The following is a 15,992-nucleotide window of genomic DNA, read 5'->3' on the forward strand; positions in this document are numbered from 1 at the left end:
TCAATTTAAAACCATATTTGTATTAATCAACTTAATCAATTTAAAACCATATTTGTATTGCCAGAGTTTTCATTAAGAATTACATACATGTATACAAATGTATATATTTGTATTGCCAGAGTTTTCATTAAGAATTACATACATGTATACAAATGTATATATTTGTATTGCCAGAGTTTTCATTATGAATTACATACATGTATACAAATGTATATATTTGTATTGCCAGAGTTTTCATTATGAATTACATACATGTATACAAATGTATATATTTGTATTGCCAGAGTTTTCATTAAGAATTACATACATGTATACAAATGTATATATTTGTATTGCCAGAGTTTTCATTATGAATTACATACATGTATACAAATGTATATATTTGTATTGCCAGAGTTTTCATTAAGAATTACATACATGTATACAAATGTATATATTTGTATTGCCAGAGTTTTCATTAAGAATTACATACATGTATACAAATGTATATATTTGTATTGCCAGAGTTTTCATTAAGAATTACATACATGTATACAAATGTATATATTTGTATTTTGCTTGAAACACCTAATTAAACACTTGCATACTGAATTAACTCACAATGCATACATTAACAAAATATGCTCATTATCAAAACAATCAAATCGGTATTGCATTTTTGGTTAGTGTGAATCAAATATAAATTGTACAGTTAGCATTATATATAATGTACTCGTATATTTGGTTCAGCTAGTGACGAATACGAATGCAGCTATAATACTGATCGCATGCACTGCAGGTTCTGTGTACCTGGGCTCGGGTGATACCGAGATAGCTCAACTGACAGCAAGCGTGGAGCACGCCCCTGTCAATTAGTCCCATACCAAAATGGAAATACTGCAGTTTCATCATTCATCTCATCACAATCCATGTTTGCAACATCAAAAAACAAGACAAATGTCTTTGTCCCTGTATTAAATGTTTGTGGTGTTTAAAAAAATAATAATAATAATTTTTTTAAAATACTGATCGCTGTTCGGTGTACCAAATATTTGAGTATATCGTTACACCCCTATTAAACAGTGAGAGGATACTGTCATGATCAGTCAGCTATCTGAAACATACAGACAGGTAACCATTAAGTGAACTGTGAAACTGATAACTCACCTGACATAATACGTCTTAGGTGACACAATCAAACCTCCACAGCTGAGACAATAAAATTTGTATATATATGTGAAACAGGTGTACAGGTGAAACAATCAAAGCTCCTCAGGTGAGAAAATAAAATCTGTACAGGTGAGACAATCAAATATGTTCAAATTTGAGACAATTATATTTCAAATCTGTACAGGTGAGAAAAATAAAATCTGTACAGGTGAGAAAAATCAAACCTGTACAGGTGTGACAATCAAATCTATACAGGTGAGACAATCAAATCAGTACAGGTGAGACAATCAAATCTGTACAGGTGAGACAATCAAATCTGTACAGGTTAGACAATAAAATCTGTACAGGTGAGACAATAAAATCTGTACAGGTGTGACAATAAAATCTGTACAGGTGAGACAATCAAATCTGTACAGGTGTGACAATAAAATCTGTACAGGTTAGACAATCAAATCGGTACAGGTGAGACAATCAAATATGTACAGGTGAGACAATCAAATCTGTACAGTGAGACAATCAAATCTGTACAGGTGAGACAATTAAATCTGTACAGGTGTGACAATCAAATCTGTACAGGTGAGACAATCAAATCTATACAGGTGAGATAATTAAATCTGCACAGGTAAGACAATCAAATCTCTACAGGTAAGACAATCAAATCTGTAAGAATGTTAAATGACACAATTTATCACTCACTGAAAACTGCATTATAAACACTTCTGTCAACGTTTTCAACTCATCCTTGTTTTGCTTCTTTTTTTTCCCTTTTTTTTTGTTCCTTCCCTCAGGCAAAAAAGAAAACTTCACTAAAAGTCTTTCCTCCAACTATTAAACACGGAATCTACACCTAGGTCTGTCGATATGCCCTGCCAGATCAAACTGGTCAATTACCAATACCATTTACCTATTGGCCTCGTTCAAACAGTCATCGATTGCTTCACTTATTCATCCATGACGTCCCGGCAACGATTATTGTGGTGCCAGTCTATTTAACAGTGGAGCCAGTCTATAAAGACCAGATGAGGAAAGGAAAGGAAGGTTAGTCTAATGACACCTCAGCACATTTAAACTTTGGTCATTTGAAAACAAAGGAAAGTGTTTCTTTATTGAATGATGCACACTTTTATCTACCGTATAGACAAATATTTTCGCGGCTAAAATAATTTGCGATCGGAATTATTTTCGCGACTGTGTCCCCCGATAATAAAATCAAAATTACCCATATTTAATTTTCCAAACTCTTTTCAATGACGATTTCACGCGCACACTTGGACATGTTACCATGCTGTCAGCAAGACGTCAATGTTGTATGTATGTCTGATAAGACATGTTATCGATGGAACATGCACATGCGATACGTAAAATAGAAAACACAAATATCAGAAGAAATAACTTTTAATTATTGATAGTACCCACAAACTTCCATTCAAGGTTACAAACAAAACAAACAAAACTGAGATTACGTAACAACAGACTTACACCCAACTCTGTGTCACTTCGATCAAATCCACATGACCATGCAGGTTTACAGAACCACATGACCTTGTGGATAATTAGGTGGTAAAGACAAAGTGCATACGAAACTTGGTATAAATTTAACAGGTACCTCTGACAGCTTGTCTTTTGTGTCCATGAAAATTATACCAAATCTGAAATAAGTTTGCGCGTAATTAAATTTGCGGTGCTGTCAACATGTTCGCGATTTTTGTGGTATATTTTATTCGTGAACATTTTTGCGTATACGGTATGGTTATATGGAAGGAAGGAAATGTTTTATTTAATGACACACTCAACATATTTTATTTATGGTTATATGGCATCGGACATATGGTTAAGGACCACACACAGATAATGAGAGAGGAAACCCGCTGCCGCCAATTCATGGGCTACTCTTTTCAATTAGAAGCAAGGGATCTTTTATATGCACTATCCCATAGACAGGATAGTACATACCACGGCCTGTGTTACACCAGTTGTGGAGCACTGGCTGGAACAAGAAATAGCCCAATTCATCGATGGGAATTGATCCTAGATCGATCATGCATCAGACTAGCACTGTACCACTGAGCTACATTCTGCCTCTATGGCTATATGGCGTCGGACATATGGTTATGGTCCACACAGATAATGAAAGAGGAAACCCTTCTGTCACCACTTCATGGGCTGCTCTTTTTCCATTAGCAGCAAGGTATGTTTTATGTGCTCCATCCCACAAACAGCAGACATACCACAACCACTGTTACACAAGTTGTGGAGCACTGGCTGGGAGGAGAAACAGCCCAAAGGGTCCACTAATGGGGATTGATCCTAGAATGTCGAGGCCTTATCACTGAGCTATATCTATAACTACTGAGGCGTGGCGGGACGTAGCTCAGTGGTACAGCGCTCGCCTTATGTGCAATCGATCTGGGATCAATCCCCGTCGGTGGGCCCATTGGGCTATCCCTTGTTCCAGCCAGTGTTTCACAACTGGTGTAGCAAAGGCTGTGGTATGTACTACCCTATCTGTGAGATGGTGCATATAAGAGATCCCTTGCTGATAATCGGAAGGAGTAGCCCATGAAGTGGTGACAGCGGGTTTCCTCTCTCAATATCTGTGTGGTCCTTAACCATATGTTCGATGCCATAGCTACCGGTACTTACATCTTACCTTACTCTTTCCTATATAGACAGGACAACACACACCACAGCCTGTGATATATCGTAGGGCAGCAAGGATCTTTTATATTGACTTTCCCATAGGCAGGATAGCAAATACCACAGACTTTGATATACAAGTCATTGAGCAGAATGAGATTTGTTATATTATTACCCATATGGGCAGAGAGAAATGGGGAAAGAAAAATGATCAAAATGATCTTTCTCCAGGGAAAGAAAAAACTAACATTTTCTTCCCGATACGTTTTGACATAATAATCAGTGCTTCACTAGAGGCTTTGATGTCACAACTGTTAGGCAACAACAAACAACCGTACCTATGTTTATCCATGTCAACAACGAACTTACGTCATCAATGATACGTACATCATAGTTATGATGAAACACTGTCTCTTTTACTCAACTTGCAAACTTGTTTTCAACAACATTATGGTTTGAAAATCTTCCATAAAATGATAAAGATTGATAATAGGTAATAAATAGAATACCCAACTCGTTTCTAGGCAATACCATTTGTCTTGCACTGGTAAATTGATATTGTCCTTTCCTCGCCAAAGGCTCAGGAAGGACCACATCAATTCAGTCATGCAAGATAAACAGTATTGCCGAGTAACGAGTTGAGTATTCTCCAATGCACTTTATTATCCATATTATTCAACATACCCGAGTTAATAATAATAATCATATGAAGCACACGATGTAATTTTGGGAAGCGACATCATAACATGACGATGCTTCTCCAGTCCTAGCTCAGACTGCACATTTGAAATATGACGTCATTTCGTTGTCTCCTTCTAGTTGTGGCTGAAACATTTTGACTTTGGTCTTGTTATTCATAAAAAAACCAACAACAATAATATGGATAATAAAGAAATTATTACTCGCGCGTGAGTCGTACTGATTTTACGAAACTCGTGTCAGGATTCATGTATTACCCTCGCTCTCGCTCAGGCGTATAATAATCTCTATTTATCACACAGGACAGCACATACCATGGCCTGGTTGAGATTGGCTTCTAAACAAGCTTTCAATACGTGTCTGTCCACAAAAAGCTTCTACTAAAAGCAGATTTTAAAGAGAGGTACCTGAATATACAGATGGTTGATATACAAGATGTCATTTTACAACAGGTCTGACTGTGCCATCAGCCAAGTGAACAATCAATGTCTGTAAACAAGTTAGCGCATAATTCATCACCACAGCATGCACCAGGTCTATTGACAGACTGCGATAGACTGAATGACGTGCATCAACGTACGTACAAAACAAAATCAATGAACAAAATTCTCCATGGAGGGAAAGAAATGTTACATTTATCTTAAAGAGGTCCTGCCTGGTTTGTCCAATATGTGTCTAAGAACTCTGATAACCTAGCAACCAGTCAACAAACAACATGGCATAGAAGACAGCATGAACTCCAATCAATATAGCTGTACGTGATGGTGATGACAATACAGATTGTTTCATAATTTAAAAGCAATAACTTCCATAACACGGAGAAGTGGTATAAATATAGAACTGCTATAGTTTCTTGTTGCATTAGTATGGACCATGAATTCTTCATTATAGAGCCATGATGCATTGATCCTAATACAATAAAATTGGCTGAAATAAATTATACCACCTATAAATAATCCTAATACAATAAAATTGGCAGAAATTAATTATACTGCATAAAAATAAGTTTTCATAATAAGTATATAATTTTCATACTTTACAAAACATTATGCATTCAAATAATTAGATATTCAACCTACTGCAATAAAATATTCAGAACTGAATTATACTGCAAATACTGACTGTATAAATACATGTATGTCTTCATTATTAACCTTTTTGGGGGGTGGGTGGGGGGTGTAAACAAGTGTACTGAAAACATACTGTTTATTAAGGATACAAATACTGCACTTGACTTCAAAATAAAAGGGGGAACTCTTGTGGTATTAATTCTAAACATATAGTGCCACTATCAAACCTTAAGGTTAAACCAATGTTACAGTGGTACAATGTATTATGAAGATCATTAGAAATAGCTGGTGCTAGGGAACTATGATTAAGTTAGCCATTATGTAACAAATTATGTTGTGAGTTCATGGGTTAGAACTAATTACTGAATTACACAAGATTGAATCATAGTTTTATTTTGTAAATTATCTGCAACAATCATTCTGAGAGTACTGCTAAGGCAATACATGTCCCCTAAGAATTTTTTGTATCTCCTAAGTTCAAGGGCCATAACTCCATCAAAAATGAGTACATCACCCTGAAAGTCAAACTCGATCTGTAACTGTACTTGATAAAGCTATACACAAAATATCTCAAGGCATTCTAAAACAAACCATCCGGAAAACTATATGTGGGAAAGATGGACTGACAGACAGACAGACAGACAGACAGACAGAAGGACAGAGATGAAACCTATAGTCCCCTCCGGTTGGACCGGTAGGGGACTAATAAAGAGAGTGTTCTCAATGGGACAAAAAGAATACCTTTTTCTTTCATCACTAGCTATGCAAGACAGACCCATTCCATGATGTCAGCCCATAGGGAATAAATCTTTTCTACCATCCCTAGCTATGCAAGACAGACCCATTCCATGATGTCAGCCCATAGGGAATAAATCTTTTCTCCCATCCCTAGCTATGCAAGACAGACCCATTCCATGATGTCAGCCCATACAGAATAAATCTTTCTCCCATCCCTAGCTATCCAAGACAGACCCATTCCATGACGTCAGGCCATACAGAATAAATCTTTCTCCCATCCCTAGCTATACAAGACAGACCTATTCCATGATGTCAGCCCATACAGAATAAATCTTTCTCCCATCCCTAGCTATACAAGACAGACCCATTCCATGATGTCAGCCCATACAGAATAAATCTTTCTCCCATCCCTAGCAATACAAGACAGACCTATTCCATGATGTCAGCCCATACAGAATAAATCTTTCTCCCATCCCTAGCAATACAAGACAGGCCCATGACATCAGCCCACTCGGAATAAATCTGTCTTGCATGACCAAGTGATATTGTTTGTCTAAGTAGTTTTGGCATGCAATGTTTTCTTTATTTCAAGAAAACAAAAAAGCTTGATTTGATAGGTAAAGTATAGTGTTAATTTCAGTTTATAGTTTTGGTATAAACCTTTTGAGGTATGTTCTTTTTAATGGTAGAGTTTCAACTTGTAACACATTTTTATTTTTCTACCTCAGTTGTCGACTGAAAAGTCTAAAACTCTGCTAGTTTCAATCTGGGGATACAAGAGACAAGAGACAATGGTCTTAGATCCACTTACCTCGGCTGTAGTCTGAAAAGTCTGGTTTCAATCTGGGAATACAAGAGACAAGAGACAATGGTCTTATAGATCACTTACCTCGGCTGTAGTTTGAAAAGTCTGGTTTCAATCTGGAGATACAAGAGACAAGAGACAATGGTCTTAGATCCACTTACCTCGGCTGTAGTTTGAAAAGTCTGGTTTCAGTCTGGGGATACAAGAGACAAGAGACAATGGTCTTATACATGCAGATCCACTTACCTCGGCTGTAGTTTGAAAAGTCTGGTTTCAATCTGGGGATACGAGAGACAAGAGACAATGGTCTTAGATCCACTTACCTCGGCTGTAGTCTGAAAAGTCTGGTTTTAATATGGGGATATAAGAGACAAGAGACAATGGTCTTATAGATCACTTACCTCGGCTGTAGTCTGAAAAGTCTGGTTTCAATCTGGGGATACAAGAGACAATGGTCTTAGATCCACTTACCTCGGCTGTAGTTTGAAAAGTCTGGTTTCAATCTGGGGATACAAGAGACAAGAGACAATGGTCTTATACATGTAGATCCACTTACCTCGGCTGTAGTTTGAAAAGTCTGGAACTCGGTGACGTGAGTTTCCACTTGTGACAGACAGTCTCCAGTCTCCTGCATTTTCTGTTCCAACTCTTCCACACGGCGTCCGAGGTTAAACTGAATCTGAAGATTAACACACATAAATAAAGTTTGTTTTATTTAATGACACCACTAGAGCACACTGATTCATTAATCATCGGCTATTGGATGTGAAACATTTGGTAATTCTGACTCGTAGTCATCAGAGGAAACCTGCTACATTTTTGCATTAGTAAGGGATCTTTTATATGCACTTTCCCACAGACAGGAAAGCACATACCATGGCCTTTGACCAGTTGTGGAAAAATTTACACAATACACCACATGGAATAGTTCCACAGTCTGTCACACACTAATTGAAGAAATGTTTTATTTAACGACGCACTCAACACATTTTATTTACGGTTATATGGCGTCAGACATATGGTTAAGGACCACACAGATTTTGAGAGGAAACCCGCTGTCGCCACTACATGGGCTACTCTTCCGATTAGCAGCAAGGGATCTTTTATTTGCGCTTCCCACAGGCAGGATAGCACAAACCATGGCCTTTGTTGAACCAGTTATGGATCACTGGTCGGTGCAAGTGGTTTACACCTACCCATTGAGCCTTGCGGAGCACTCACTCAGGGTTTGGAGTCGGTATCTGGATTAAAAATCCCATGCCTCGACTGGGATCCAAACCCAGTACCTACCAGCCTGTAGACCGATGGCCTACCACGACGCCACCGAGGCCGGTGACACTAATTGAATGAAGTCTCACTAAAGTGGTATATTTAATGGATTAACTGCAAATATGTATGTATCGCTCGAGATCGCATGGGATTAACAGAATCTATTATATAACATTTAGTGAAATATCTTAAAATATCAGTGAAATATAAGTGTTATTAGTCACTCAGTGACGATAACACATTTTAGAGTGAAAATTTCACTATTTCACTCTAAAATGTGTTATTGTCACTGTAAAAAAGTCAGAACTATTTTGCTGCTGGCATTTTAAAAATAAAGGTAAATTGCCAAAAGTTATATAATAAATAGAAAATTTCATGTTTTTTTGTCAAATATGATTTATATCTCATCTCGTGAAGTTTGCAATCATATCACACTCGTCGCGATTGCTCATGAGATATGACTGCAAACTTCACTCGATGAGATATAAATAATATTTGACAAAAGACATGAAATATCCTCTATCTATGATTGTTGTGAGGTATAGATGAGGCACTTCCAACCCAGGGGAAAGGGGTTTTTGTAGGCCCTTACAACAACACTTTATCCTGCAGGCTGGAACTGCTTTACCGGCCTCGGTGGCACAGTGGTTAAGCCATCGGACTATAGAATGGTAGGTACAGGGTTCACTGCCTGGTACCGGCTCCCACCAAGAGCGAATTCTTAAGGACTCAATGGGTAGGTGTAAGGCCACTACACTCTCTTCTCTCTCACTAACCACTAACTCACAACTAACCCACTGTCCTGAACAGACAGTCCAGATAGTTGAGGTTTGTGTGCCCAGGACAGCGTGCTTGAACCTTAATTGGATATAAGCATGATAATAAGTAAAGAAAGGAAGAAAAAGGAACTGCTTTATCTACCCCTTTCACCAGTGATTTTTTTCTTTTTTTATTGGGTCTACAAGCTCATTCAACCATACATGTAGTCCACAGGTGTCCAAACACAAAACAAAATTAAAAATTTCAAGCTGTACCACAAAGTTTAAAGTTTCAATTTATTCATGTTTTTTGGTTTAAAAAAAATAAAAATAATAATGCAACATGAATCAGCATCTTTGTGAATAAATCGAGTTATATTCACTGAAATGACAGATGTGAACATGGAAATGTTTAATGACGCACTCAACACACTTTATTTATGGTTATATGGTGTCAGACATGTGGTTAAGGACCACACAGATATTGAGAGAAGAAACCTGCTGTCACCACTTCATGGGCTACTCTTTTCGATTAGCAGCAAAGGGATCTTTTATATGCACCATCCCACAGACAGGGTAGTACATATCACAGCCTTTGATATACCAGTCATGGTGCACTGGCTGGAGCGAGAAATAGCCCAATGGGCAGATGTAAAAAGTGTCCAGCTATAGGACCACACAGAATTATCTAGCCCTATGTTAAAGGGGCATACCCTAGTTTTTAAACACTACAGCATATTTTTCACTATTAGAGCCGTTTATGATCACTGAAATCAAACATTACTTATGTTTTATTGTTTAGATTATCCATTTCCATACAACCGAAGTATTCCTGATTATCCTGGTGTTTCTATTACGACATATTTTTAAAAACGTACGTGTGTCTGAAAAGTAACTGTTATGGAGTCGCATTTTTAGTCTATTTTTAAGGGTATTTCAATGTCACAGACTCGTTTCATTCTGTTGTATCCAAATTTGTTACAGATTTGTAAATTAACCAATTTTTACGGGTTGCAACTAGAATCTAGGTGAAAATTATGCCTTAGTGTTTAAAAACTAGGATCTGTTCCTTTAAAAGTGGCCAATTCAATCTAGTGAGCGAAAACACTGAAACATCTGAAGAGAGAAAGTGTCTAATAATAGGTGGCAGTGTTAACCAATTGTTATTATTTATTATTAGAAGCAAATAGTATTTTATGGATACAATTCCATACAGGACAGCACATGCCATATTCATTATTAACAAAAAATTCATGTACCAATTTAAATTCTTCTTCGAACTGTCTCAGCTTTAAACACTGCCTCAATTTCAGTTCATGTGCTCGCCAAAACTCAGCAAATTTCTTTTTTGTTTTTTCCAGTTGAGCAAGAAGTCTGAAAAAAAGATCAAGTTATTTACTAAAGACAAAGACACACCAATTTATTTATTAGTGTGTTATTTTACAAAACGAACCCCCCGCCCTTCCACACCACAACACATACCAGTTTAGACAATACATGCATGTTAATGTCAAAGTGAATTAACTCATTTGGGTTTTTTTAAATTGCATTAAAAATTAATTAAAGCTTGCAAATGAAATGTAGATTCATTCAGGGTCCTCAGGAATTTTTGAAACGGTGAATGGAGAAATGAAGACGGATGGATGGATGGATGGATGGATGGATGGATGGACGAACAGATAGATATGATGTCTTTACAAAAATCATCATCTTACTACAATTACCATGCCCAAGACAGACTGCATACTTTTAAATTACATCCAGAATTAATTGTAAAGTTTTTAAAACACTTTGACGTCTATACAAAGTTTTAAAATATACTTACCTTGATTTTATGTATTATATTATTCTTTTTCCCCACAGTGGTTTTACATGAATATATATAAATAATATTACCATATACTTACCATTTGTGACACCCATTAGCCGATATGTATTTTTTTGCTGGGGTGTTGTTAAACATTCATTCATTCATTCACCTTGCAAACATAATTAAATTCAGAAAAAAATTAATATATATATATATACCTTTCCAGTTCTGCAACATGGATCATTTGGACTAGAGGCACATCCAAGTTGTCTCCCCTGATACACTTGAGTATGGTGAGACCATGCTCGGTGGCGCTGTTGAGGTCGTCATGGAGCTCCTTGCGCTCCTGAATGTGGTTGCGTATGAGCGCCTCGGTCCCCGCCACATCGTTGGGCAGATCAGCCTCCTCCAGTTTCTTCACCATTGCCGTGATGGTGGCTGAGATTGTGTTAATGTTCGACTCAAACTTCTCTATAGCCTGTGGGGATATCATTAATTATTATCCATATGGTTCAACATAACCGAGTTAAATAATAATAATAATCATACGAAGCACACATGTAATAACAAGTGAAATGACATAATTTTGGGAAGCGACGTCATAATATGACGTTGCTTCTCCAGTCCTTGCTCAGACTGTGCATTTGAAATATGACGTCAGTTTGTTGTCTCCTTCCAGTTCTGGTTGAAACACTTTGACTTTGGTCTTGTTATTCATAAAGAAAACAACAATAATAATATGAATAATAAAGAAATAAAGTGTGAGTTGTACTGATTTGACGTAATTCATGTCAGGATTCATGTATTACGCTCGCTCTCACTCGGAATATACAAAAATCCTGACACTCGTTTCGTAAATCAACACGACACACAAGCTCGTATAATAATCTCTATGTCTAACATAAGTTTAAACATATCTATAGCCTGTGAAGATGGCAATACTATTATATATTATGTCAAATATAAATTAAGGTTATTAGATAGCCTTTCTAACATTAGTTTAAACATATCTATAGCCTGTGAAGATGGCAATACTATTATATATTATGTCAAATATAAATTAAGGTTATTAGATAGCCTTTCTAACATAAGTTTAAACATATGTATAGCCTGTGAAGATGGCAATACTATTATATATTATGTCAAATATAAATTAAGGTTATTAGATAGCCTTTCAAACATTAGTTTAAACATATCTATAGCCTGTGAAGATGGAAATACTATTATATATTATGTCAAATATAAATTAAGGTTATTAGATAGCCTTTCTAACATTAGTTTAAACATATGTATAGCCTGTGAAGATGGCAATACTATTATATATTATGTCAAATATAAATTAAGGTTATTAGATAGCCTTTCAAACATTATACATTATACACATATGCATTCACGCACACATAAAAAAGTTGGTTTGTTTTGTTTAATGACACCACTAGAGCACATTGATTTATTAGTCATTTGTCTATTGCATGACAAACATTTAGTAATTTTGACATGTAGTCTTAGAAAGGAAACACGCTGTATTCTTTCATTAGTAGCAAGGGATCTTTTATATGCACCGTCCCACAGACAAGACAGCACATACCGAGACCTTTGATATATACAAGTCGTGGTATACTGGCTGGAACGAGATGTAGCCCAATGGGCCCACCGACGGGGATCGATCCCAAAGCGCTTTACCAATGGGCTACGTGTCACCCCCACACACATAAAAACAGACACTTAATCATGCATCCACCATATACATGTATTTGTATTTATGATTAAATTATGACTTAAAAAAAAGAAAAATTCAATGAGCTGTTCAAAGTCAGCTTAAATGTGATATCATTACGTTCGAGCCCTGGTCACCATCATTTGTTTTTAAACTTAGAAGAAAATTATTACCGTATATCTTCGCCTATAAGTCGAATTTTTTTCACCCAAAAATTATTTTATAACTTGGGGGGTCGACTTATAAGAGGGTAAAAAAATTTCACCCAAAAATATTACCGTTTTGGGGATTATTTTACAAGTTTTATTGTTGAAGTATGCTCTGTATTTATACTCAAATATGTTAATTTGACACATTTATTTTTTATAACCTTTTTTTTTTGGCATTAGAACAGTTTTAGTTATGCAAAAAGGCATGCGATCTCACTCACATGCCAAGAGAACAGACCACTTAGTTAAAATAACAGTCATCACTAATATAGCAAAAATGTAAACAATACTAACTACAATGTACCTGTTGCCGGAGTTTATTTTGAAATCTGGTCACTGGCATTAATGGTTGTTCAAACAATGTTTTGTCGGTGATTAACTTCATGAATATTACTGAGCTTTCCCTTAAAACAGCTTAGACTGATATATCTGCAGTTCACTAGAGTAATAGGGACATACATAAAAGCCAGTGTACTTTCCAGAGTTATCCTCCTTACATGTATTAATATGGCGGCAAAACATGTGATTAACTGATACTTTCAGTTTTATTGTAGTGATCTGTTATCAATGTTTATAAATAAAGTTGTTGTCTGTGCACAAAACCATGCTGTACAGTGCCATACGGTAACAGCCAAACAGCTTTCACTATCTACTAAGGGAATATTTCGTTTTGATGCAATGTTACTTGTTTGCAATGTACAAAACGTGAAAACCGAAGTTTGTAAAATAATTTTCTTTTGTTCAAATATTGTACATTACTGTTCTCATGTGCTGAAATTAAGAAATACTTCAATATTTATAAGTTGTTTTTCATGGGTCGACTTATAAACGGGTCAATAAAAAAAGATGTTTTCAGGGCTTGAAATTAGGGACTCGACTTACAGCCGAGATCGACTTACAGCCGAGATCGACTTACAGGCGAAGATATACGGTATATAAACTTTTTTTATTTTGAAATAAATGAACAAAACAACTGTTAAACTCAGACAGAAATAAAACTTACTGCTCGATTCTGTGTCCATTCGTTAGGATCATAATCGATGGCTCCACCCACGTCATAGTTCAGCTGACTGGGGTCAACATAATCCAACATGGCCACTGGCGAGTCACAAAGTATGACCTGATTAAAAAAAGAAAGGAAAAGAAGTGTGTTATTACACATACATGAATATATATAATTACAATGTAGGTAAACTGGTCTCTGAGAATTCAACATTTGGGTAACCTACATGTATTTATGTGTTGTCATTTGTTTTGTTTAACGACACCACTAGAGCACACTGATTAATTAATCATCAGCTATTGGATATCAAACATTTGGTAATTCTGACTCAGTCATAAGAGGAAACCTGCTGTATATTTAGCTCAGTTGGATGAGTGCTTCCTTGAGGTACTTGTGTCGCAGGATCGAACCAGCTCAATGGAGCCATTCAACTGATTGTGTTTTTCTCGTTCCGACCAGTGCACTACGACTGGTCAAAGGTCATGGTAAGTGTTTTCCTGTCTGTGGGAAAGTGCTTATTAAAGATCCCTTAATTTTGTTGCATTAGAAAAATATGTAGCAGTTTTCTTCTGATGACTATGAGTCATAAGTACCAAATGTCTGACATCTAATAACCGATAATTAATTAATCAATGCGCTCTAGTGGTGTTGTTAAACAAAACAAACTTTAACTTTATAGACTAACAACATTTTACCAAGAATATACTACAATAGTGATGTTATGTTATATTTAATAACACAACATCATCTATATTTGATGAACAAAATGAGTAATAAACATTTACAAAATACAGTGTCACATGTATATACAGTACATTTTAGCAACTGGTAATAAATATTTATAAATAATGTGAATTATATATGCTCATATCCATCAGAGAGAAGTTTGAACTGTGGGCTTATAAATAATCAGTGAAACCCTCTAAACTGGACACCCATGGGACCACGTTAAAAAGTCCAATTTTAAAGTATATCCAGTTTAAAAAGGTTTAAAAAGGGACTAAGAAAAACAAGCAGTTTCGAGGGAATTCCAGTTTACTGAGGGACTGGTTATGACGCCTTTCTCTAAACCAAACTATATATATATATATACAGCTCAGGGAACATTTTGTTCAGTATGTGTCACAGTTTCTGAGATATACATATAGCTACATGTACACAATTCTGAAAATAAAAACCAGTAGTCACTAATCAATCACTATTTGTGATTCTAGAAACAATATATATTCCGTACAGATCTAATACAGTCATAAAATATACCAAACATTAAAAAAAAAACCCATGTAAATGTTCTACATCAATAAATGAAAAACTTCATTTACACTTCACTCTGTATACAGGTAGAGTTATCTCCCTTACATCAATAATTATCCAATAGACTTGACGACCCTTTGATAACTGCTTCAGATTGTGCCCTGAAGGTGGCGTGTTACCAAATCCATTCCCACCACAGAATGTATCCGATATCGGCAATGCACCAACATAAACAAAGACACACACTTCAGGCAGTTTCTCATTTAACTACTGATGCATTAATATCTTTCATGGGGCAAGACGTAGCCCCAGTGGTAAAGTGCTCGCTTTATGCGCGGTCGGTTTGGGATCGATTGCCATCAGTGAGCTCATTGGGCTATTTCTCACTCCAGCCTGTGCACCACGATTGGTACATCAAAGGCTGTGGTATGTGCTATCCTGTCTATGGGATGGTGCATATAAAAGATCCCTTGCTACTAATTGAAAAGAGTAGCCCATGAAGTGGCGATAGCAGGTTTCCTCCCTCAATATCTGTGTAGTCCTTCAACATTGGGCTATTTCTCATTCCAGCCATTTTTTGTTCCACCCATTGGGCCAGCCAGTGCACCACGACTGGTATATCAAAGGCCGTAGTAGGTGTTATCCTGTCTGCAGGATGGTGTGTATAAAAGGTCCCTTGCTACTAATAGAAACATTTAGTGCACTTCCTCTCCAAGACTATATGTCAAAATACCTAATGTTTGAAATCCAATAGCCGATGTTTAGTTAATTAATGTGCTCTAGTGGTGTTGTTAAACAAAACAAACAAAACAAACTTTTTAACTTGTCTAATTTATAACTTCCTCTGTCTGAATTCTCCTGGTGAAGTTTCTGT

The 15,992-nt window shown here is 36.3% G+C and overlaps 1 protein-coding gene across 4 annotated transcripts in view; it reads right to left on the bottom strand.

Annotated features, from left to right (window-relative positions):
- The window catches only part of LOC121369722 (guanine nucleotide exchange factor DBS-like), a 199,628-nt gene that overhangs the window by 79,548 nt on the left and 104,088 nt on the right, over window positions 1–15,992 (bottom strand). For all 4 annotated transcript variants that reach the window (XM_041494800.1, XM_041494786.1, XM_041494779.1 and 1 more), the window contains 4 exons: window positions 13,865–13,981; window positions 11,154–11,413; window positions 10,385–10,499; window positions 7,655–7,777 (listed from right to left, as the gene is read on the bottom strand). In XM_041494800.1, coding sequence (XP_041350734.1) covers window positions 7,655–7,777; window positions 10,385–10,499; window positions 11,154–11,413; window positions 13,865–13,981 — 615 coding nt within the window. The remainder of the gene's footprint in view (window positions 1–7,654; window positions 7,778–10,384; window positions 10,500–11,153; window positions 11,414–13,864; window positions 13,982–15,992) is intronic.

This window comes from Gigantopelta aegis, chromosome 1 (assembly GCF_016097555.1).
Source record: "Gigantopelta aegis isolate Gae_Host chromosome 1, Gae_host_genome, whole genome shotgun sequence".
Taxonomy (NCBI): Eukaryota; Metazoa; Mollusca; class Gastropoda; order Neomphalida; family Peltospiridae; genus Gigantopelta; species Gigantopelta aegis.